The 25,294-nt window shown below is 34.9% G+C and overlaps 1 protein-coding gene across 3 annotated transcripts in view; it reads right to left on the reverse strand.

The window, feature by feature from the left end:
* Window positions 1-25,294, reverse strand: part of SHOC1 (shortage in chiasmata 1) — a 107,822-nt gene that overhangs the window by 6,299 nt on the left and 76,229 nt on the right. For all 3 annotated transcript variants that reach the window (XM_010361341.2, XM_010361340.2, XM_010361342.2), the window contains 10 exons: window positions 22,073-22,251; window positions 20,720-20,792; window positions 15,461-15,530; window positions 14,164-14,342; window positions 12,828-12,945; window positions 11,487-11,598; window positions 9,721-9,842; window positions 7,551-7,644; window positions 1,366-1,497; window positions 934-1,083 (listed from right to left, as the gene is read on the reverse strand). In XM_010361341.2, the coding sequence (XP_010359643.1) occupies window positions 934-1,083; window positions 1,366-1,497; window positions 7,551-7,644; window positions 9,721-9,842; window positions 11,487-11,598; window positions 12,828-12,945; window positions 14,164-14,342; window positions 15,461-15,530; window positions 20,720-20,792; window positions 22,073-22,251 (1,229 nt within the window). The remainder of the gene's footprint in view (window positions 1-933; window positions 1,084-1,365; window positions 1,498-7,550; window positions 7,645-9,720; window positions 9,843-11,486; window positions 11,599-12,827; window positions 12,946-14,163; window positions 14,343-15,460; window positions 15,531-20,719; window positions 20,793-22,072; window positions 22,252-25,294) is intronic.

Consider the following 25,294-nt stretch of genomic DNA (forward strand, 5'->3'; position numbering starts at 1 on the left):
GTGTTAGGACTGTTTGGAAGAGGTAATGTAAATACATGTGAATAGGGTATATAACTGAATTTTCTGTGAGCACAATATTCCAAAATGATTTAAAGCTGATTATATTGAATTTATGTGTATAAAATAGCTTTAGAATGTATAATATAGGTTGGGGTTTATGGCTCATGCCTGTACTCCTAGGATTTTGGGAGGCCAAGGCTGTTAGATCACCTGAGGTCAGAAGCTCAAAACCAGCCTGGCCAACATGGTGAAACTCTGTCTCTACGTAAAGTACAAAACTTAGCCAGGTGTGGTGGTGCACACCTGCAGTCCCAGCTGGTTGGGAGGCTGAGGCACGAGAATCGCTTGAACCCAGGAGGTGGAGATTGCAGTGAGCCGAGATCAAGCCACTGCACTCCAGCCTGCATGACAGAGAGAGACTCCATCTCAAAAAAAGAAAAAATACTGTAATCCCAGCACTTTGGGAGGCCGAAGTGGGTGGATCACCTGAGGTCAGGAGTTCGAGACCAGACTGACCAACATGGTGAAACCCCATCTCTACTAAAAAAAAAAGATTCAAAATTAGCCGGGCATGGTGGCGTATGCCTATAATCCTAGCTCCCTGGGAGGCTGAGGCAGGAAAATCTCTTGAACCTGGGAGGCGGAGGTTGCAGTGAGCTGAGATTGCACCATTGCACTCCAGCCTGGGCAACAAGAGTGAAACTCCGTCTCAAAAACAATAAATAAATAAAATATAAAATAAAATAAAATGTATAATTGATAGCTAATGAAAAGTCTGTATGAAATTTAATTCAAGTAAATTATTTCTTTGCTATTTGAAGTCCAAAACAATTAAACTTGTATACCTTCATTTAAAAAATCCTGTTGTAAGACTAGATACTCAAATAGAAAGGAAATAAATTCCTATCATAGTACAGATCTCAAATAACTAACCTTTAACACTTTTTCTGGGACTTCAGGTAGGAGTTCCTGAAGTTGACACAGAGTTGCTAATAATATCCAATGCAGTGAAGGTCCTTTATTTAGCATGAGCTGAGCCACCAATGGGTTAACACATGGAAAATCAAGTAAGTACATTTCTTCCTAGAAAATAATTTAACAAACAGTCAGTAGTCTTTTGAAAGTGATCTATTTTATTCTACAAGTACATACATTTCTTCCTAGAAAAGAGTTTAAGAAATAGTCAGTAGTCTTTCGAAAGTGATCCATTTTATTTTACTCGTTGCAGCAGATTAAAATTTTTGTCATTGTACCTACCACTCAATTTGAGACATTTGGGGGAAAAATATTACCAGAAAGTAAATTCAAATACAGGCTTTTATATTTGCTTTGCAAATATCTAATTTATACATTTAGAAAATATACCTCAGATGGTGAAACTTCAAGCCAGGATTTATCTAACCATTCATGAGGATCTCTCTTTGAGGTCATTAAATTGTGGTCAGCAATTTGTCGAATTATCAAGGCAGTTGCTTCTACTCCTGGGGCAATTACAAGCTAAAAAATATTTTTTTATGTTAGATTATAGGAAATACTAGGAAGCAAAATATAATATTTTAAAAAAATAGTTTGTAATTACAAGATAAAATTAAACAACAGCAGATTCTAATCTTTAACACTATTTTAGATAGAAACTATTGGTTTATCCTACATCCAGGACATTTTATTTATGAGGATAACCAATTTTCCTTCCTTATTTAAATGTGATATCCTTGTATTTTTAATTTTTGGAACTAAATCATTTTCATTTCATTTGGCATTTAGTAATAGAGTCATTAAAATATAGTGTTATATTTCAACTATATTAGAAAAATCAGCAATTTGAATATCACTAGTAATACTACGATTTTGCTGTTTCCAAAAGTTAAACCTAATAGTTTTCAATTAAAATAAGAATTTTAAAAATATAGTGCAAGATTTTTCAAAGACAAAGTTCAAAAATAAGTATACTTATAAATGAATTTGATCTTGTATTCAAAAAAGAAAAAATAAGGTTTTGATTTAGAGTAGTCATTCCCAGCATTTTGGGAATTGCTCATCTAATATTGGCTTACTGATTCTAAGATACCCCTGCCAAAAATGTGGTGTTTGTGTATATTACACAATTCTAAAAAATATTTTTCCCATTAGTACAGTAGTAAGAGAAAAAGTAAAGAAAAAATAATTTCATAATATCCTGTTTCCTGTCTGACACTGTTTTCCTCTATTCCCTTCTCTCTTCTGAAATGTCAGCCTTCTTCTGCTGCTTTCATTTCTTTCTTTTCTTCTTCATCTTTTAAATTTGATTGAAGGAAAGATAGTTCATGAGTTAGCAGTTTAATGTGAACAGAGAAATACTGCCCCAAATAATCATATCTTGGAAATATAAATATCCTGTACCATAGTGGAAATTTAGTAAACCGTAGAAATCTCACAAAATAATTATGATTTTTTTTCCTTTTATAAGAATAACAAATACAAAACGGTTAGTACACACCTGGGGAGTACATGCATTTTAAAGAATTTTCTTTAAATGACATTATATAGGGAGAGTACACAGAAATACATTGTTCAATTCCAAATGTACTTAATTGCTAGTTTTGGATGTTTTGAGAAGATATGACACTTTCATTTAAATATATAAACTTTATTTTTAACCCTTTTCCCATTTAGGAAAAAAAAGTGCAGCACTCATTTAATTTTACATAAACATGCTCTTTGAGGCTGAAGCAAATCTGACTGATTTTCGATGTGAAAATAAAATATAAAAACTGTGCTTGGAGTTATTTCTAAACAGAACTAACATCAGAATCATCTGAATCATCAGAATTTTCTGTTTCAGAAAAATCAGATTCACCGATAGACTCTTCAGCCAACAACTGTTTGAGAATGATGTTAACGTCACAAGTAGGAATGCTATGTTTTCTAGGATTTGACATTTTCAGGGATTGAGAATTACTATATTTTGTAATGGAAATACCACTACTAAAAATAGAATGCTATAAATAGAAAGATGTCTTTTGGGAGGCTGAGGCAGGAGAATGGCGTAAACCCGGGAGGCGGAGCTTGCAGTGAGCTGAGATCTGGCCACTGCACTCCAGCCCGGGCGACAGAGCGAGACTCCGCCTCAAAAAAAAAAAAAAAAAAAAAAAAAAGAAAGATGTCTTTTGTTTCCTAAGTTTATATACTAGAGTATGCAAAAATAATAATAAAAACGAGATATTGCGTGGCAAAGTTATCTCGGGGTAAACACTGCAGCAACAAGCCTGGCTGGCGAGGATTCTCAGGGCAAATGGGAAAAGGGTTAAAAGCCATAATTTTATGATGGTGGTAATGACGATTAATTTATTAGGGCAGGAATTCTGGGGCTCATGGCTAGATTTGGGAATTCAGGAACCTCCTTAATTTGTTTGAAAAATTTTGCACGTGTTTATTTATGCATTTTCCTGCAAAGACGGTTCATACAAAAATTACAGAACTTTTAAAAAATTGGAATAACACTTAGCATAACACTACTAGCAGTATTTTCTTTTAATTTAAGAAAATGTTCTTAAACTTCCTAATACTTCCTTGATTTTCAGGTCCTTCAGATGCCTGAAAATAAAAAGGTGCTAATGGTCCTGATGTGATCTAAGAGATCAAAAGCCATGCTACTAAATAAAGTAAGGTAAAGCAACAATATGTTCTAAACTAGTATGAGTCCAGGGGGCCTCCTTTAATACAACAATGTCATCAAGTCAGGAAAACAGGAGGCTTATGAGTACTGAGGACGTACTGATAATAGAGTAAGAGCAAATTGACCACAGTTGCCTCTCAACATCCATTGAAAAAAATGACCTGCTTTTTAGATTATTATGTAAAACCTGAAAAGCTTTTAGAATAGTTTGATCCAGATGGAAATAGACTTGTTTGGAATGAATTGCTCCTAGGCAGTACTCCTATTTCATCCCCAAATGCCTTCTTTGGATCATGCCCTTCCTGGGTCATGTGACTGTACTTGAATATAGGATCATTCACTGATATCATATGCCCCATGTATAGAGGAAAAAATTTTTCTAAAGCATATTTTGCCGGTAATGGTTTACCCTGAGCTGGGAAGAGAAGAGGCTAAATAAGTGGTAAGACCTCACTAGAGACAAATTTACATTTGTCATTCACTTATTTAGGTAACTTTTCTAAGAATTTTATTTTTGTTTAGTATGCAGCACAGAAACAAAATTATCTGGAATTGCAGTTCAAACAGATCATTTGTTGATTTTCTTAGCAAGTGGTACTTTGATTGAATTCCACTTAGTAGACATTTATTGAATGTTTTTGCTTTGTGCAAAGCACTATGCTAGCTGCTAGGTTTTACAAATAAAAAGAACCTCATTCTTATGCTTCAGGGTGGAAGATATATGAATAAATATCCCCATACTATAATAAATATATGAAGTATTAGCAGGAGAATGGAAGGAGAGATGATGTATCCTGAGAGAGTAGGATTGGGGCAAGTTTCTTTCTTTCTTTTTTAATTATTATACTTTAAGTTCTAGGGTACATGTGCACAACATGCAGGTTTGTTACATATCTATACATGTGCCATATTGGAGTGCTGCCTCCATTAACTCGTTATTTACATTAGGTATATCTCCTAATGCTATCCCTCTCCCTTCCCCTACTCCATGACAGGCCCCAGTGTGTGATGTTCCCCATCCTGTGTCCAAGTGTTCTCATTGTTTGATTTCCACCTGTGAGTGAGAACATGCAGTGTTTGGTTTTCTGTCCTTGCAATAGTTTGCTCAGAATGATGGTTTCCAGCTTTATCCACGTCCCTACAAAGGACATGAACTCATCCTTTTCTATGGCTGCATAGTATTCCATGGTGTATATGTGCCACATTTTCTTTTTTTTTTTTTTTTGAGACGGAGTCTTGCTCTGTTGCCCAGGCTGGAGTGCAGTGGCACAATCTCGGCTCACTGCAAGCTTCACCTCCCGGTTCTCCTGCCTCAGCCTCCCGAGTAGCTGGGACTACAGGTGCCTGCCACCATGCCCCGCTAATTTTATATATTTTTAGTAGAGACGGGGTTTCACTGTGTTAGCCAGTATGGTCTGGATCTCCTGACCTTGTGATCCGCCCGCCTCGGCCTCCCAAAGTGCTGGGATTACAGGCGTGAGCCACCGTGCCCGGCCATGCCACATTTTCTTAATCCAGTCTATCATTGATGGACATTTGGGTTAGTTCCAAGTCTTTGCTACTGTGAATAGTGCTGCAATAAACATACATGTGCATGTGTCTTTATAGCAGCATGATTTAGAATCCTTTGGGTATATACCCAGTAATGGGATGGCTGGGTCAAATGGTATTTCTAGTTCTAGATCCTTGAGGAATTGCCACACTGTCTTCCACAATGGTTGAACTAGTTTACAGTCCCACCAACAGTGTAAAAGTGTTCCTATTTCTCCACATCCTCTCCAACACCTGTTGTTTGCTGACTTTTTAATGACTGCCATTCTAACTGGTGTGAGATGGTATCTCATTGTGGTTTTGATTTGCATTTCTCTGATGGCCAGTGATGATGAGCATTTTTTCATGTGTCTATTGGCTGCATAAATGTCTTTGTTTGAGAAGTGTCTGTTCCTATCCTTTGCCCACTTTTTGATGGGGTCGTTTGCTTTTTTCTTGTAAATTTGTTTAAGTTCTTTGTAGATTCTGGATATTAGCCCTTTGTCAGATGGGTAGATTATAAAACTTTTCTCCCATTCTGTAGGTTGCCTGTTCACTCTAATGGTAGTTTCTTTTGCTGTGCAGAAGCTCTTTAGTTTAATTAGATCCCATTTGTCAATTTCGGCTTTTGTTGCCATTGCTTTTGGTGTTTTAAACATGAAGTCCTTGCCCACGCGTATGTCCTGAATGGTATTGCCCAGGTTTTCTTCTAGGGTTTTTATGGTTTTAGGTCTAACATTTAAGTCTTTAATCCTTCTTGAATTAATTTTTGTATAAGGTGTAAGGAATGGATTCAGTTTCAGCTTTCTACATATGGCTAGCCAGTTTTCCCAGCACTATTTATTAAATAGGGAATCCTTTCCCCATTTCTTGTTTTTGTCAGGTTTGTCAAAGATCAGATGGTTGTAGATGTGTGATATTATTTCTGAGGGCTCTGTTCTGTTCCATTGGTCTATATCTCTGTTTTGGTACCAGTACCATGCTGTTTTGGTTACTGTAGCCTTGTAGTATAGTTTGAAGTCAGGTAGCATGATGTGGGGCAAGTTTCTTAAAATAGGTAGTGTTTGAACTGGGCAGTGAAAGACAGGTAGAACTCTGACAGTTAGTGGTAAGAGAATGGGGCAATAATATTCCTGGGGGAAGGCAGGCCAGAAAGACATGTTTGTGCAAAGGCTGAGAGGTGACAGTATGGAGGCATATTCAGTAAATGGTGAGTACAATAATGTTAAAGAAGGAATCGCTAAGGGCCACATTGTGGAAGAGTTTGAATCCAGCTGAGTTTGAACTTTATGTTGATTTAAGTAGGAAGCTATGGACAGTCTTTGAGCAAGAAATTCAAATCAATAGCAAATTTTTATCAAGAGACTACTATGTACCTGGCATTGTGCTAGGTTCCAAGAATAAAAAAAAATGAATAAACATGTTTCCTTACCTTTAAGGAGCTTATAGTCTAGTGAGTGAAATATTCACAGCTGTATTTTAGAAATGTAATTGGTGTCTATATGTGATGGATTGAAGTGGGGAAAGAGTAGAAAAGGGATATTAGTTAGGAAGCTACTTTAAAAATCCAACTGTGAGGTGGTGAAGACCTGAATTTAGGGAAACAGCAGAAGTAGAAGGAGAGACATATTCTAGAGACACTGCAGAGTTAAAAAGAAGATTTAGCTACTAATTAAATTGGAATAATGATACCATAAACTAAGCTTGTGGGAGGATGAGAAGCTGTGTTTTGGACATGTAGAGTTTGAAGTACTTGTTGGATATTCATGTGGTGATTCCCAGTAGTCTGCTAGAATACAGGTGCAGACCTTAAGAAATGTCAAGAAAAATTTAAGAATTATACTCAGAAATGAAAGCAAAATCTGTGGGAATCTCTAAGTTCATAAAGAAGAGAATGTAATGTGATAATGGAACAGTGCTGAGCCCTGAACTTGGACAAATGTCTAAATTTCAGAGCGGAACACTGAAAAAGGGGACCAAGGAAAGAGAATGATTAGAGATCACCAATATATTACCTCTAGTATATGTCTTAAGAGTTCCATTTACAGCAGATACAAGCTTAGTACATCTTTCATAAGGAACATTTTTAATCAAGGGATATTTATTTTTATTCATATCCTGCTATGTTTAGAAAACATCTGAGTAGTAATAAAGAGATGAAATATGATTTTAAATTCATTAAACTAAAGCCTTTTGGAATAGAATAATGATAAAATATTTATTAATTGGAAAACTATTCTTTATTTAGCTTTTAAACAGTTTTTAACTCATTTGCTTAACACTTTTTTCTCACTGGGCACTTAAATTTGAGTATAATTTAGGTTTATAAAAAATACTTATGAAGAAACACATAGGAAAAGAATACCTTTACATCCAGTTCTTCAGAGTTTAGCCCAAATGAAACCAAAGCTGCATAAATCAGTGCTAGGTGATGAAGTGTCTTTTCTGTAAGCGGATACCTACAAAGAATTATATTACTATATTTCTATTCATTTGATATTAGATTATATTTATTAAAAATTAATTTTATTTTCCACATTTCATAATATTTTTAGAATAACCTAGCTAAGACAACACCAGTGTGGCAAATTTGTGTGTGTTTTTTTCCACTCTGTACTCTTGAAAAAACATCTCCATCTCCATTCTTTAATAATACTGTCAAATCTAGGGGATGCTAAGGGTATGTGTGTTAGGGGAGGTGTGTGTTGTGGGACGAACTTAACCCATCCCTTTACTGACTCCAGGGATGGCTTTATGACCAAAGCCTAGCCAACTAGAATACTCCATCCCCCCAGTCAAAGTAACAGGTTCAGACATAGACACACGACCAGAACCAGGATACATGGAATCCTCCCAGAGTTCCCTAAACTGTTAGAAAATGCATCTTTCTCTTTTCCTTCTGTGGTTACTAAGCAGGTCAGATGTAAGTGCTGAACTATGGGTAGATATTTCTACTACCTTTACCCACCTTATGTACCCTAAGCAACAAAGAGGAAATTACTAGCTTATATTACGAAGAAGTCGAGGGGAAGCCATTGTTGGATCCTGGGACTCAAACAATACCATCAAGATAATGGCTCTCTTTATTTCTTGGCTCTTCTTTCCTGTTTTGAATTCTTTCTCAGATTAGCTCTTTCCATATGAGAAGCTGATAAGAACACTGTGCCTAAACTCTTGACAAACAATGTAGTTTCTGTTGAACATCTGCTTTTCTTCTTAGAGTCTAGAACTTTGATTAAGTGCCAGGCAGAGGGTGCCTACTTGACCAGCCCTTAAAAAAAAACCCTGGGCATTGTGTCTCTAATGAGCTGGTCTGGTAGAGAAAATTTTACAAGTGTTATAACAGTTTGTTGCTGAGGAAGTTAAGCACATCCTATATGACTCTACTAGGAGCGGACTCTTAGAAGCTTCCTCCTAGTTTCCTCTGGACTTTGCCCCATGAGCTTTTTTCCTTTGCTGACTTTGCATTATAGGCCTTTGTAGAGTAACCTTGCACTGTAATAAATTATAGCCATGAATACAGCTATATACTGAGTTCTGTGAGTCCTCATAGCAAACCATCAAACCTCAGAATGGTCTCAAGGACCCCTGACACTCTCATTCAAACAAGAATTAATGGCATGAACACTAACGTAATTCAAACAATTTCTGTTGTATTTTCAGTTTTCCTAATTTAGTTAGTTGATTAAGGTACTTCCTAAATGTTCTTTCTCTAAAAATATGAATTGGAGATATCTAGAGGTCTGAAAATTGTAATATTTTATAATATATGATTGTGAATATTCGCTGTTTACATCTTGAATATAAAACTATCTCAGAGTATTAGATAATTATTTTCATGAAAATCTGGGTAAAAATAAGTTTGAATCTCCTTTTATTCTCTCTTGTACCTCAATTGCACTACTAGAACTATAGTTAGACAGTAATCTAAAACAACTTTAAAAAATTTCCAAATCAGTTATTTACTAAGAACACTTCCAAGTTCCAGATAAAGCTTAAAATGCTTTACAAGAAAGTTCAAAGCTTAAAATGCTTTATACCCTTTATTGTTCTTCAAAATGAAGGTTTTAGACCGGAATTATTATTTTTCAGTTCTGGTAGAAGGGTAAAACCAGGCTAAATCACTTGCTAGAGATTATTTGTTAGTAAAAGGAGGAATAAAAACCAAGGTATTTAGACTCTTATATTCGAACTTATACTTATACCAACCTGATAACAAGTGTATACAAAAAATTTAGTACAGTAGTTAGACAGAAATCAGACAAGTCCAGAATTACAAAATAATAAAATACTTAAAGCAGCAATTCTTAGTGAGATGGGGTAGGGGAGGATGGCTTTCGTAGAATGTCCAAGGAAATATATCATCTCCAAAATTCAAATTTGTTTTCCTGTGATCATACCTCCAACTTGAGAATCCTTGACTTAAAGCAAACTAGATGAGCACACAGAAAATTGCATAGCTATTTCCATTCAAATAAGAGGACTTAGGCTTAAGAAATACAAACATAACTTTGGATGAAGAAATGTTTACCTACTCTGAATTTAATGTTTCTTTGGTATATAAAATTATCCAACAATATCTGTACTGTAATGATAATGCCATCAGCCTCATAATGATATTGTCTGATGCCTTCTCACAATTCAATTCTTCTAGATCCTATCAGAAAATGTAAAAATTCATTAGGTTGAACAGTTATTATGAAATTATGTTATCATATTTCAAGAATCTATGACATACAAATAAGTTGAAAAGAGGCATGGGTATGAGCCCCCATTTCATGGAAAAATTAAAATCGTGCAGGAAGTAGTAGGAGAAAAGCTACAGTAGACGTAAAAACACCTAATGACAGCATCAGCAAGGAAGGCTCCTGAATCTCCCAAGGTCCCAGTTATGAAGAAAGTAGCCTATGGAGTGCCCCTAGTTTGGCACTCCATAGGCTAGTCCAATTTTCTATTGCCTTTGGAATAACCAGATCCTAGTCCTTTGTGGATGCAAGTCCTTTGTGGACTAGGATCTGGTCACTCCAAAGGCAACAGAAAATATGTTTAAAACCTATGAGATAATGTACACTGCATGATTATTCAGGGGAGATGAGAAAGGAGCAGTTAATGGACTTTCTGGGAATCTCTACCTAATGGTATGGAATCTCCTTTTCCTTTAACATAAGTAATTTTTGATAGATTAAGGAATTTAAAAAATGACCTTCCTCTAACAATAAGTTATATAATTGGACTACAACAGTTTTGCCAGCCAGGCATAGTAGCTCATCCTTATAATCCCAGCACTTTGGGAGGCTGAAGTGAGAGGATCACTTGAAGCCAAGAGTTAAAGACCACCCTGGGCAACATAGCGCTACGCTGTCCCTACAAAAAGTTAAAAAATTAGCTGGGTGCGGTGGAGCATGCCTATAGTCCCAGCTACTTGGGAGGCTGAGATAGGAGGATCACTTTAGCCCAGGAGTTCGAGGCTGCAGTGAGCTATGATCGTGTCATTGCACTCCAGGCTGGTCAATGGTGTGAGACTCTATCTCTAAAAACAAACAAACAGTTTTGCCAAACAGAAAAATATTGTTTAAGAACTTTAAATATACAAGACACAGTATCTCTTAAAAATCTCTAGTAGAGTTGTGTTTTTCCATCATACAATTCGTATAACATTTGCTTATCAAAACACATATTGGCCTTTAATATATTGCAATATTTATATTGCATACCATCAAACCTGGTTTCTGCTCCCACTCCCACCCCAATAAATTAATTTCTTTTCAATTGGTTCTCCAATCAAGCAAATGTATCAGGGAGATTCACCCAAGAATTTATACATAGAAAATTCCAAACTACATGAATTTTTGAAGAGAAATTCTCTCTCTAAAACTAGCTTACTTAGAGACAACTCCTATTTACATTGGAAATGCAATGAATGATTGGAAATTCAATATTATCAATCATCAATTAATATATTATCTTTTTGTAATAAATAAAGTGGCTAGACATTGCTTTTTTAAAGCTTTCAATACTATAATTATTCTATAAATACACTTAAAATAGGTTAATACACAATATTAAATATTCTTTATTTGCCCTATCTTCTTAAAGTATGTTAAAAAGCCATAAGGCATCAGAGAAGTTTGATTATAGTCATTTTCCACAGTGATGATTTTAGCACTTGTGGCCCATTTGCAAAATTTAGAGGAAATCACTAATAGATTATAGTTAAGCCTCCTACAGAAAAGATAATAACAAATTACATAGCTATATATTTTAATCTATTTTAGTTTATATTTTTTCTACCTAGTTTTACCTGCAAAATTATGGCAGTGTGTTCATCAACTGTTACCACTACATAATGCTCTGAACTTCCGAAGAGTTTCAATGACTCACTGCATTCTCTCTCTACTAGTGAGATGTTATAGCTGTAAAATACAATATTCTTGAGTGAAAAAATGAAATGCTAATAAAATTATTTCAGAAAAGTTGTAGTGTCCTCCTGCATGTTAAGTTATTTGGATTTCTATGCTTTTTCTTTTACATGTCAATTTATTCTACTTTATAAAATTTGAAGCATAAAGTTACGATTTATTCAGTATATAAAACAAATCAGCTGAGATGTGTGTTGCCTTAGGCATTGTGCTAAATGTTACTGTATATAACACTATTACAAATGTTTTGACCAATTTTTTCTAGGTCTTTAAATAATAATTCATGAAATCAAAACATTATGGTACTAAAATATTCTGCATTTATCAGAATTTCCTTTTTTTATTCCTTAAAAATGACTTACATTTTAAGCACTTTTTATTTTATTACTATATATTGTTATTATTTTTAGAGACAGCTCTGTTGCCCAGCCTGGAGTACAGTGGTACTGTCATGGCTAACTGTAGCCTTGAATTCCTGGGTTCAATCGAACCTCCCACCTCAGCCTCCTAAGTGGCTGGTACTACAGGTACATGCCATCATGCTCTTAACTACCTTTTATAAGCTCATAGTTTTCTGTGAATTCTCCACAGCCTTAATATATAAAAACAAAAGCATGGAACATACATCTGCATTTTAACTAAGGTAACAGTACAATTATCCTTCCTTGATATGAAGCCCAAGGTCCAACATGCCTGTGACAACTTGTGTGTTATGATAAAGTGTTTCACGATTTGATAACGTCTAAAGTTGGTATGACCTTAGATCTAAAGATTTAAAACCTTGAGAATTCATTTAGAACTTCACAGTCCTGTTTCCTGGGCAGTAAAGTTCCCTAAACAATACTCATTCTCAATATTCTCAATGACTCAAGACATGAACATATAATTCACAGAAAAAAGCATATAAAATGTTCATATTTGCTGGTAACAAAAGAAATGCGAGTAAAACATGATTTAAACAACAAATATTATTTTTGTCCATAAAATTGATAAATATTACCAAAAATATAATATTCTATAATTATGAGGGTGTGGTATAGGGAAATAAATATACATTGATATAAACTCTCTGGAAAACTATTCTTTTGTGATGTAATTCCAGACTTGAATCATAGACACATGGAGCCACATATACAGCAACAATATTTAGCCTATCAGAATATACACACACACACACACACACATATATATATTTTGTTAAAATTGTGAAATCAATAACTTACTTGGATTCTAGCAGCTGAAGTATGTCTGGAGTATTAAGAAGTCCTTCAGATGCAAAAAACACATATGGAATCTGAATTTCCAAAAGAAAACCTCCAAATCTATCCAACAAGGTGCTTCCTAAATAAGAGAAAATTTATAAATATTTCTCTTTTATTCTCATCTCCCAGCTCTTTCTCTTTTTTTACTAAACATGAAGATAAGTAGGAGTAATATAAAAATAATATTCAGCATAAAAAATCAGAAACAGAATAAAGACAGGCTTGAAGAAGAAAATAAAAACCATGTTATCCTACCTAGAAATAAGTTAATAGAGTTTACTAATACCACTATACACTAAAAACAGAGTTTTGCATATATTTCCAGACTTTTTTCAATATATTTTCTTGCTTATACTCACACATGTACACTCACTTCAATAAAGAAAGAAAAATTAGGGTCATTCTCTACCTGAAATGTTGAAACTTGCTTTATTCACTTAAGTATATATTGGACATGTGCTGTATAAATATATACTGATTTACATAAAGATTTTAAATTATGTGCAATAACCCATAGGGAAAACATTTTACAGATCAATAAGAAAAGAATAAATACCTCAATAGATACATGGTCAAAAGACATACACAGTTAATTTATAAAAGATCACACAAGATCAAGATCAATTCCAAAGAAACCATTATGGTGACCATATTTTTAGAATTGAGTTGGAATGTCTCAGAATCTATTTAGACTTCCCACTCATATTTGAGGTGAATAGAAAATAATTGATGGCAAGTACTGAGAGAGATGCACTCTCACACTGAGTGTGTTTTATACTCAAAAATGTATCAGATTTATGGATCTGAGAATTCGCAGCCTTAGTCATATGAGGTGTTACTGACAAATACAAAGAAATAAAGTGACATATGAAGTGGTTTAGACTTTTTTCTAAGTATTTGTAGGGAATTTGTTTTGCATATTACAGTTTTCTGAATCAGTTAGCATACTATTACACAATTGTCCTCTAAAAATCAATAAAAAATACTATTGCATAAAAGCCATCAGATTAAGATTGGATATAAATGTAATAAAATTGCGCTATTATAAGTAAAATTTAGAAGTTAGATAAAGGAATGAAAACATATAATTAGTAAAGCTTACTTTACAAATGAGGACTACGAGGTCAGAGACCGTTAAAGGACTACCCCAGGTCACACAAATAGTGGTGGGGTTAGAGGTTGAACTCAAGGCTTCTAATGTCACAGCTTATTTTTATCCATAGATCATAAACAGAAAATAGAAAATTTTCATTCTAATAGAGCAAAAAAAGAAAAGGATTTTGGTTTATATTCTTACTTTTAAAAACTGTGTCTGGAAGAATCACTTTAAAGGCCATGTAAGGAATATTCAAATCTTTGCAGTGTTTAGTCCAACAAGAGTCTTCCACATAATTGTATTCCACTACAAATGTGAAATTACTCCAGGGGAAATCTGCTCCAATATATTGATTATGTACAACTACACAGGAACTTGTACTAAAGACAAAAGAAAGCCAAGAAAATGGCATTATACTTGTGTTATTATTTGCTTGAACTATTAAAAGATGACTGTTTTCTGGCTGTTCCATCCTTCTCTAATCTATGCTTCATCTTAGAAAGGCACTGGTGTATTTTCTGTTGATTTGCTCTTCAATTGTGTTAATTTCTTTATATTTTTCTTCTTAATGATCATATATATTTTATACCAGGATATAAAAACCTGTAGCCCATTTCATATCCTCAAATGGGAGATAGCCTGATTTTATTACCTGAGTGCTATCAATAACAGAAATCAGCATGAAAAATCAGTCTCATTTTCTTACAAATATAAGGTCTTAATCTTAGATAATCTACATAATAGGATATTATATGGCAACTTTAAAATGGGATTTTTTTTTTCTTAATGGGCTTCATAAGTGATTTAACAACAAAAAAATAGATGGACACTTAAATATCATAAATTTAGCTTTCTTATCTCATAAAATCTCATAAACATTTTCAAATCTCATAAAACATACCACCTACTATAATTAAAATTCTCTATTGCTGCTTTCTATCTAGAACACTCTAGAAGTTAAAAAGTATCTATGTCCAGTTTTTATGGGCTTCTATTTGATTTATATGTTTTTTTCTTATTTGGATCCCAATATTTGAAAAAAATAATTTCTATGTAAAATGAGGCAAAATAAAGAGTTTTACACAATTCAACCCTTGCTTTATTATTAGCAGGCCCTCACTGAAAGAATTTCTAAAGGATATACTTCAGGAAGAAGGAGAACCCTGAAGAAAGAAGATGTAAAAAACAATACTGAGCAAAGAAACTGGTACAAATATACTCTAAATAGGCACTTCTGTACTACAATAACAATATTATTATTATTATTTGGGGATATTAAAATAAGATTGAATTAAATTTCTGGACGCTAATAACATATAATACACAGGACAATGATCAGAATTAAAGTGCCCTACGTAAAGCATTTTTCAGGAAGAGGGTAGAGGCATTGCTTAACTTCAGATTTTGTTAAATTTTTAAAGTTAACTTCTAGGAAGATTTTGCTTTTCCTGTGAAACTGGTATGTTTGTTCCTCATAGATGAAGGAATGAATTTTTACCCCTTTAAAACACCTTCAGATTCCAGAAAATCTTTTCTTTCTTTTGAATGAAGGACAGTCAGTGTTAAACCTGTTGGAAAAAAAGAATGCTTTTTTTCAGTGTCTTGTTCAGATACATATTTTTGGTGTGTCATGTATTTCACTACCATAAGAATGAGTTAAAAGTCTGTGAATAACAAAACTGCTTAAAATACAATTTGCTAGATTATTTTTCTAAGTTTAGCATATCAGAAAGTTTGAACCATAACCAATATTTCTCTTGTGTGTATACATAGAACATGGAAATTCTAAATTTATTATATAAAATAGTAACATGGATTAAAAACTTATTTTTTTAATTTTTAATTTTATTTTTTTTGAGATGGAGTCTTGCTTTGTTGCCCAGGCTGGAGTTCAGTGATGTGATCTTGGCTCACTGCAATCTCCGCCTCCTGGGTTGAAGGAATTGTCCTGCCTCAGCCTCCTGAGTAGCTGGGATGACAAGTGCCTGCCACCATGCCCAGCTAATTTTTGTATTTTTAGTAGAGACAGGGTTTCACTATGTTGATCAGGCTGGTCTGAAACTCCTGACCTCAAGTGAACCCCCGCCTCAGCCTCCCAAAGTTCTGGGATTACAGGCATGAGCCACCACACCCCACAAAAACTTAATTTTAAAGTAAGCAAATTAAACACTCACCAATCCTGTGCAGTTAACTTTATTTTGCTAAATATCATGATAGATTTTATCTTTGTTCTTTAGCCAAAAATTTAAGTACATAACTAAATAAGAGACTGTATTTCAATGTAATAGGAATGCCTTTATTCTCTTTCTACTGAGTATTTAGAAGCAGAAGACTTATTGGGAACTGTTTCTTAGATTCACTCTTGCTTCTCATACTTTAAATTTCTTATTTTACTAATGTTTAAATAAAATATAATAAATTTCAAAATATTCTGTACTTATCCACACAATTTATTTTTGGTAGACATAATTGATTCAAGAATAGCTAATTCTAGTTCAAATAAATTATATACTCTATTAGTGTATTTTTTCAACCATAAAGTTGACAAAGGTATGATATAATAATAATGAGAGTAATGGTTAATAATTTCATATAACTTTACTTGACATGACAATAGTTCTAGTAGTGATAAGAAGTGAGTACTATTTCTCTTTTATAATTCATAAGGTGATTCTTCTATTTAAAACCTAATCTGGCCAGGTGCAGTGGCTCATGCCTGTAATCCTAGCACTTTGAGTGGCTGAGGCGGATGGATCACCTGAGGTCAGGAGTTCGAGACCAGCCTGGCTAACATGGTGAAACCCTGCCTCTACTAAAAAAAAAATACAAAATTAGCTGGGCGTGGTGGTGCAGGTCGGTAATTCCAGCTACTCGGGAGGGTGATGCAGAAGAATGGCTTGAACCTGGGAGGCAGAGGTTGCCGTGAGCTGAGATCACGCCATTGTACTCCAGCCTGGGCAACAAGAGTGAAACTCAAAAAAACAAAAAACAAAATACAAAAAAACAAACAAACCTAATCTGCTTAAATGATTGTATTAGTTATGATCCCAAAGCAGATTAATTACTTGGTGAGTGCAGTACTAGATCTTACACATAGAAAACAGAACTACATTTTTACTTTCTAACACTAGGCAGAAAAGTCCTCGCCTCCAGAAACTGAGGATAACTGCCATCCTGAAAAAGAGTAAAAACATCTTCCAGTTTATAGATTCAAACTTTTTGTGTCAGTAGATATTGTTGAAATGAAGATAACAAGCTCAGCGATTACATAATACCGAACGCCAAAAGAGACAGCAGTATTCAGCATGAAACCTAGATATGTGACACAGAGTGATAATCTGTCAATAAAGATGACTGTAGTCAGTGATAACTTAATTGTACATTTAAAAACAAAGAGCGTAACTGAGTTGTCTGTAACTCAAAGGATAAATGCTTGAGGGGATGGATACCCCATTCTCCATCATGGGCTTATTTCACATTGCATGCTTGTATCAAAACATCTCATATACCCCATAAATTTATACACCTACTATGTACCCACAAAAACTAAAACTGAAAAAACAAATCTGTCAGTGTATCTTCAGTAACATTAAAGGAGAAGGTGTCCCACTAAGTAGGTTTAAATATTCTTCTCTGTGGAGCAGGCATATTTCCTCAGGTTCTTCACAAAAACATTCCTTTGGTTATCCAAGTCTCTTTTATAGTGCAAATATTGCTCAGCACTTTCTTGATTTTTAAAAAAATGTTTCCAATTACCCTGATTACAGACAACTGTGGTAGTCTCAGCCCCATAATTGTTAACTATTGCTCTAACGTTTTGGTACTAGTAAGGATTTTATGAATTTGGTGGATACAAACTCATCTTCCCAGGATTGGAAAACTGAATGAAATAGTAAGATCCAAGTTTACAAATCTGGACTCTGGATACATGATAACGTTGTCAAGAAATAGCACCTTATAAGACTCTGCTTGAAAGACCTTTCCATTCTCACATCACTATAATTTAAAACATTAGTTAACTTTACTTCCTGCACTGATGAGCAGATCTATGTTGCTATATTTGTATATTTGAGTTCAATCTTTTTCACCAGTTTTAGTGTGTACTAGGTATATAGAGAGGCACTAATTGGCACATTCATTTGTTCAATAAACTTTAATCGAGTGCCTTCTATGTTGTGGGCATTTTCCTGAGTGCTAGGAATATAAATTAGGGTATGATCTGAATCCCCCAAAAGCAGATATTTTAGCGAGGAAAACAGATAAGAAGATCATTTCTAAGGGTGATAACACCCTTATAGCCTGGGATGGGAAGTGGTGCCTTAGAAGTATGCACATAATGGCCTGAGAGCACAGAGGAAAAGCATTGAAATCAAGCCTTCCTGAACAAATGTTTTAATTAACTTTTTAAAAATGTGTAGGAGTTAACTTCCTAAAGAAGGGGGAAGAGTACTCTTATAGCAGGAACAGGAGGTATAAAGGCATAGAGATATGAAACAGCATGATAAATAATTTGGTAAGGTAAGAGTAAAGAACTATTTTAGGAGATGAAGATGGCAAAAGATGCAGCTTATAGAGGGAAGAGAAATGGTAACCAAACAGTGACATAGGTTGACAGTGGTATATTATTTTATTTTTAAGACTGAAGGACTTAAACATTAAGGAAAACAATCATTAAAGAGAAAGGTTGGACTAGGAAGTAACTGATGGAACAAAGTACTTGAGACTGCAGGAGGAGATGGTATCCAAAGCACAAGTGAAAGACTGGTCTTCAAAGGGCGGTTCATTTCTACAGAGAAAAGAGGAAAGGCTAAAGAACAGAGAGAAATGCAGGCAAGTCTGTAAATGGTGATAGAGACAGGAGGCAGCCAATGGTCCCCCAGCGAAACCCCTCCTTAAAGCCTAAAACAGCCTGAAGGCTGAAAAATCAGACTGCCGGTCCTGGATGAAGCCCAACCTTTCATGACTGATTCTTTCTGAATAATGCCCACCTGTGCGCTGGGAAGATGGGATGAGGCCTTGGGAAGTTCCTGCTGTTTGCAGGAGGGAGGGTCCTGTCCTCTCCTGTTCCTGTGTGGTAACCTGGGATTCAATCTGTGAGATGAGGGCCTGTTAACAGGAACTCCTCTTGCTTTGCTGAGTTTTTTCCTTTTCACCCAATAAATTCTGCTCCTCACCCTTCAAAGTGTCTGCGCCTAATCTTTTCTGGTCATGTGACAAGAGCCTGGTTTTTCTACAACAATAGTAGGGAAGGAAACTGAGGAGGATACTTAACATGATTAATGAAAATTAGAAGGCACAATTCCCTTCCAAAAAATGAAAGGATGGGTTAACATAGTAGGGGTTTTTGGTATAGTCATTCGGAAAACAGGAGTGGAACTAAGAATATATAAAAAGATTGTTAAGACGTCTTAAGAGCCCAGGTAAATTTAGAGGGCATGAGTCTGTAGTAGTACCAATCTATATGGCTGTGTGATTCTCTCCAATAGTGCTCAGCATCTCAGGTGTAGGAATAGAGAAGTTAAATGAATTGATTGATTCAGGATTGAGGTTTAAATGAAAAGTACAATAGAAGCATAAGACTGATTAAAGTGATGGGTCAAATCACTGAGTCTGGAAAGAAAAGGAGATGAAACAAAAAAAGTAGCTGGTGGATTATAGATCTCTAAGATGTTGAAGATCATGAAAGAGCTATAGGTATAGACAAAGAGCAATGTATCAGAATTTAAAGTTCAGAGGTAGGACAGTTATGCATTATCACAAGTTCCATGGCATAGCCAAGGAACTGAAGATGAATATAATTTTTGTTCATCTTCAAAATTTTTGTTCATGTGGAGGCCAATGAAACTATAAGGCCAGGGTGTTGAATGAATCATTCACATTAGGAACATTAAAGACACCTAGAATAATGACAGGACTAAAAGTGTAAAGAATACCATGAGCTAGGTACACAATTGTCCATGCATAATGGGAAATGACCAGGTGGTTAGGAGATGATGAGTGGTAGAGAATGGTATGGCAATATGGCACAGCCTCAAAAGGTGGAGGAATAATGTTTTGAAAGTGATAATGGAAAGCAAGAAATCGCTTTCTCATCTCTATGAGGCATATATGTGTGGAGAAAATGATTAGCTTTTATATGAGAGGAAGTAGTATCATGGAGAAAGTTGGGCTTCAGTTAAGACAAAGGAGATGAAGAATGAGAAGAGTTTGCATAACAAGCAATGGATTCTACAGCACAAAGTGGAAAGGGTTGACAGAAGGAGCAGTAGTGGGTAGAAAAGTGTAATAAGTGAGGAAAACAGACAAGAGAACTGAAGAACTGAGAGTTGAAGAAAGAATGATACTAAAACGAGAGTCCTAGTTTCAAGTCCTGATTCCCTAACTACATGTGAGATTTGGCAAGCTACATCACCTTTAGCATGAACTTTAGTTCCTTTATTTGTAAAACTGAGTTAATAAAACCTACTCATAGAGTTGTAAGTAGCTAATATTATTTAGCAATTAGTAGGCAATCAATAAAAGGTGTCAATTATTAGTAATAACAAATACATATAAACACCTTGTAATATATTTAAACTGCAAACTTATAATCCAGATTGATTTAAAAGCTGGTTAGATCCCAATGAGTTATACACTTTCAAAGGGTGAATTTTATACTATGTTAATTATGTCTTAATTTTAAAAGCTGGTTAGATCAATACATTTTTATAAGTTCAAGCATTTGTTATCAAATGAAGCATAATTTAAAACTGCCTACCTTCTATTTTGTTAAGAATTTGAATGAGTAAATGTTTTTCACCATCTGAGTCCATTCTTATTATAATCAGTACCTAGTCAAAAATAAAAATTTCATATATGTGTGAATGATTATTCTTTTTCACAGTTTTAATACAGTGACAAAAATAACACACTTTAATTGGTCCTATGAAACTAATGACAATAAGATTACAAAGCAAATATTTCTGTTGTAAAAGATGTCAATACTTAAACACAAGGAATATATTCTGTTAAGATCAAATATCAGTGAAGAAAATATTTTGGGGTAGGGCATTCTTAGCATTCTTCAAGTATCCCCACATATGTGACTATCAATATATAGGTTGTCTCTGTTAGTGTTAAATTCAACTCACACGTTTAAATTTATTGGAGAAAACCAGTGATCTACCGCTATATTTTCCCACTTACCATTACAGCTTTGTGGGGGAGAGGTGGGGAGAGCAAATCAGTTTCAATTTCAAATTTCTCACTTAGATTAAATTATTTTAATGACTTAAGAAAGTTATTACCCTAGAAACTATAAAGTTGTGGTTAAGAAATAGGAGGCACAGAGCGAAAAATCAGAAAAAGGCCACATAAATTTGTATCTGGATTTTTAGTGTAAACCATTTGAAATGCTTTTCTGGTTCATAAGATTTTAAAAAGCATTTTCTGTCAAAACTTCATTAATGCAATCTTTGTATGCTTGATGTAGGGTAGGCAAATAATTGTGAATGTAATCCAAGGCATAAAACTAAATGTTTGTTTTGGTGGAATCATATGAGATTCTGGCTCGGTATTTTAAAATAAATCATTGAGTTATATTATTATGCATATGTTCATGGACTTATATAAGTACCAGACAAAATTTCTGACAATTGGAGAACCAATCCATAGGAAAACCATGCATAATAAAAACTAAAGTTTGTTTATTTATTTATTTAGAGACAGGGTCTGGCTCTTTTTCCCAGGCTGGAGTGCAGTGGAACAATCATGGCTCACTGCAGCCTCAACCTCCTGGGCTCAAGAGATCCTCCCACCTCAGCCTCCCTAATAGGTAGAACTATAGGTGCACACCACCACGCCTGGCTAATTTAAAAAAATTTTATAGAGACAAGGTCTCACTATATTGCCCATACTGGTAAAGTATTTTTAAATTTGAGATATGAATAATGATGCAAATCATCCTTTCTACGGTTCTGATTCTGTTCTGTTACCTTATTCAAGGACTAAACCATCAAGGGACTAAGTAGTATAGACTACTTCATAATTTTAAAGTTAAATGCAAAAATGTTTCTTACATCCAATTCTTACTTAAACTGATTATTTTACCTGCTTTATTCCAATACTTAACCTTAATTTGCTGTTGACTTTGCATCCAATTTAGTATCTGACATTGCAATTCTTGTATCTTGTAGTTGATTTCAGGCTTTTTCCCCCTAATAAACTGTACAATTTCCAGCTGTCTCCAAATGTCACCCAAATGGGGGCCTAAAATGCTATTGTAGATATCTTTTGCCTTTGACAAATATCCTATTGAAGCAAAATTAGAAAAAAAATTGTCTAAGTCTTTGTTTTTTAAGAAACTCCACGGTAAAAAAGGCTGAAAGAAAATGAGTCAAAGCAGAGCCGATTAAAATTTCCTTTAGTTGTTTTCTGATTTTGATCCAAGATACTGACTAATAAAAACTTTGAGTGAAGCTTAAAAGTGTGTACTACATATCTCTTTTTAAGCTATATATATACACATTAATATATGCTACATACTTTCTGAATATAGAACCTATCCTGCCTCCTGGCTTGTTGAATGCTATTGCACTCTTCCTAAATCCCAGGATCTATATTTACATGGAAGTCCTGTTGAAAGGCTACTTAAGTGGAATTTTCTTGGCATTTTATCTCTACAACTTTTGTACTTGATATCTGCTTATTTATGTATATCACTTAGCCTATAAGCTCTTTCAGGGTAGAACATGGGATATTTGTACATATTTAATTCATATGGCTGCTAAAACAGCAGTGCCTAATTCAGGCTCACTAAGGGCATTTTTAAACATAGATTCATCCTTGAAGGTTCATATTCAGTACCTCTAGATTGTCTCCTAATGATTTCTCTCCATGTGATTCTGCTGCATAGAATTTTGTGAATTACTGCACTAGAGCACCTGGCATGGTAACTTACATAGATCAGGTGTTTAATGAATATTTGGGTAACAAATGAAATAATAAATTTTAAAAATTTAATGTCTATGTACAAGTTTTACGTATGTGTGCATATTAATTCTATTTTTATATTAAAATTGCTAGACTGATGGGCAACTTAGAGACTGACTTATGTTCTTTCTGCCTCCTCATCTTCAGACCTCCCCCTGATTCTCCATATTGCCATCAGAATTAACCTTTTGAAAAATAAATGTAATCCAGTAGCATCCCTGAAATTCTTTTGTGTAGCTTAAAGGGCTCTCCGTGATTTGGTCTTTTCTTATTTCTCCAGGCTTAGCTCCTGTTTGCCCTCTACCTTGTGCTCTTCAATCTAACCGCATGGAACTGTTGGCAATATTTCCACTGGTCCATTCCTCTGGGCTCTTAATTCTGCTTAGAATACTCTTTTATACTGTATCTACTTGGCAAACTTCTACTTTTTTTTTTTTTTTAAAACATATTCATCTTAAGGATAGTAGTCTCCATCCTTTGTGCCACTACCATATATCTCTGTTGTAATACCTATCACATTCCATAATAAATACTGAATTTATTTCTGGGTTAAAGCCCAGAAGAGAAACTCTATTATTTGAACCTAAAACTCACTACCTTGCCAGGTTGGGAGAGGGAGCAAACTGGAAGCTAGGAGAAAACACAGAATTCTGGGAGTGGGCAGGGCAGGCAGCCAGACCTCCATGGATTTTTTTTTCCTCTGCCATTATTCAGAGAGAAAGGACAACCTAACTTGATCTTGGCTTTCAAGAGGTATAGAGGAATGAGAAAGCCCTCTACTAAAAATGTCCGAAGCAACTAGATTATTCATATGGCTTGATACCTGGAGATTAAGAAGTTAGTTTTCCAACAAGAATCTTACTTTTATAGGTAGATAAATAGTAATGCCAAAGTATGATTTAGTAAATGCATTTCTTAGAGGAACAGAAAGAATTCTGTCCAAGTATAAAGCTCTCAGTGGTCTCACTTAACTAGGGTAAATTATAGACTACACTACTTAAAGATAAATATTGTTTAAGCCAACCTCCATAAATATTATTTCTTTTCTTTTCTTTTCTTTCTTTCTTTCTTTCTTTTTTTTTTTTTTTTTTTTTGAGACGGAGTTTCATTCTTTTTGCCCAGGCTGGAGTGCAATGGCATGATCTTGGCTCACTGCAACCTCCGCCTGGTGGGTTCAAGTGATTCTCCTGCCTCAGCCTCCTGCGTAGCTGGGACTACAGGTGCGCACCATCACACCAGGCTAATTTTTGTATTTTTAGTAGAGGCAGGGTTTCACCATGTTGGCCAGGCTGGTCTTGAACTCCCGACCTCAGGTGATCTGCCCACCTCAGTCTCTCAAAGTGCTGGGATTACAGGCGTGAGTCATGGTGCCCAGCCCATAAATATTATTTATTTAATCCAAGGCTTTGGTAAGTATTGAGCATACTGTACCTGGCTAGATTATGCACTTGGCCAAATATTATTACTAAACTACAGCTACCTTTAGAAAGCCCAACATGGTGCTGTTCTTTTTTTCCTTCAGTTAAACCACTTGAGTGTTAATACTGGACCAGGTTGTCTTATCTCCATCCTCAGACAAGTAAGGATTGGGGACTAACAACCCTACTTTACAGTACCTGAAACAAGCATAAGCGTGTAGTGTCACATGCCCTTTTATTTAGTCACCTGACTTCATTGTGCTTCTCAGCTTCTATAAAAGATTGCTAGCTCTACAAACAGTGAGACTGGTTACTACTCATGATATTAAAACAGAATTTCAGAATCTAGAATATCTGAGATCCCACTTCTTTACATGGAGTACACTTACGATTCACTGCTGCTCAATACTTACCAAACCTTGGATTAGAAAAATAATATTTATGTCTGGATCATAAATAAGACAAAATGTCTGGGTCTTAGATCAGACATTTGAAATAGGTTTGAAATAGGTTCTAGGAACTCTAAATTATAAAACCTAATTCCATAAACATACCATTATTAAACAAGTCTAGGCTGGGTGTGGTGGCTCATGCTTGTGATCTCAGCCCTTTGGGAAGCCAAGGCGGGTGGATCACCTGAGGTCAGGAGTTCGAGACCAGCCTGGCCAACGTGGTGAAACCTTGTCTCTACTAAAACTACAAAATTAACTAGGTGTGGTGGCAGGCACCTGTAATTCCAGCTTCTTAGAGGGCTGAGGCAGGAGAATGGCTTGAACCCAGGAGGCAGAGGTTGCAGTGAGATCACACCTCTGCACACCTACCTGGATAACAAAGCAAAACTCTGTCTCAAAAAAAAAAAAAAAAAAAGTCTAAATAGTCCTTCAATAAGGGGCCTAAAGCAGTAATGTAGTAAGACAGACATTTTAATTTTGATAGGTTATAAA

Source organism: Rhinopithecus roxellana, chromosome 16 (assembly GCF_007565055.1).
Source record: "Rhinopithecus roxellana isolate Shanxi Qingling chromosome 16, ASM756505v1, whole genome shotgun sequence".
NCBI classification, from domain to species: Eukaryota; Metazoa; Chordata; class Mammalia; order Primates; family Cercopithecidae; genus Rhinopithecus; species Rhinopithecus roxellana.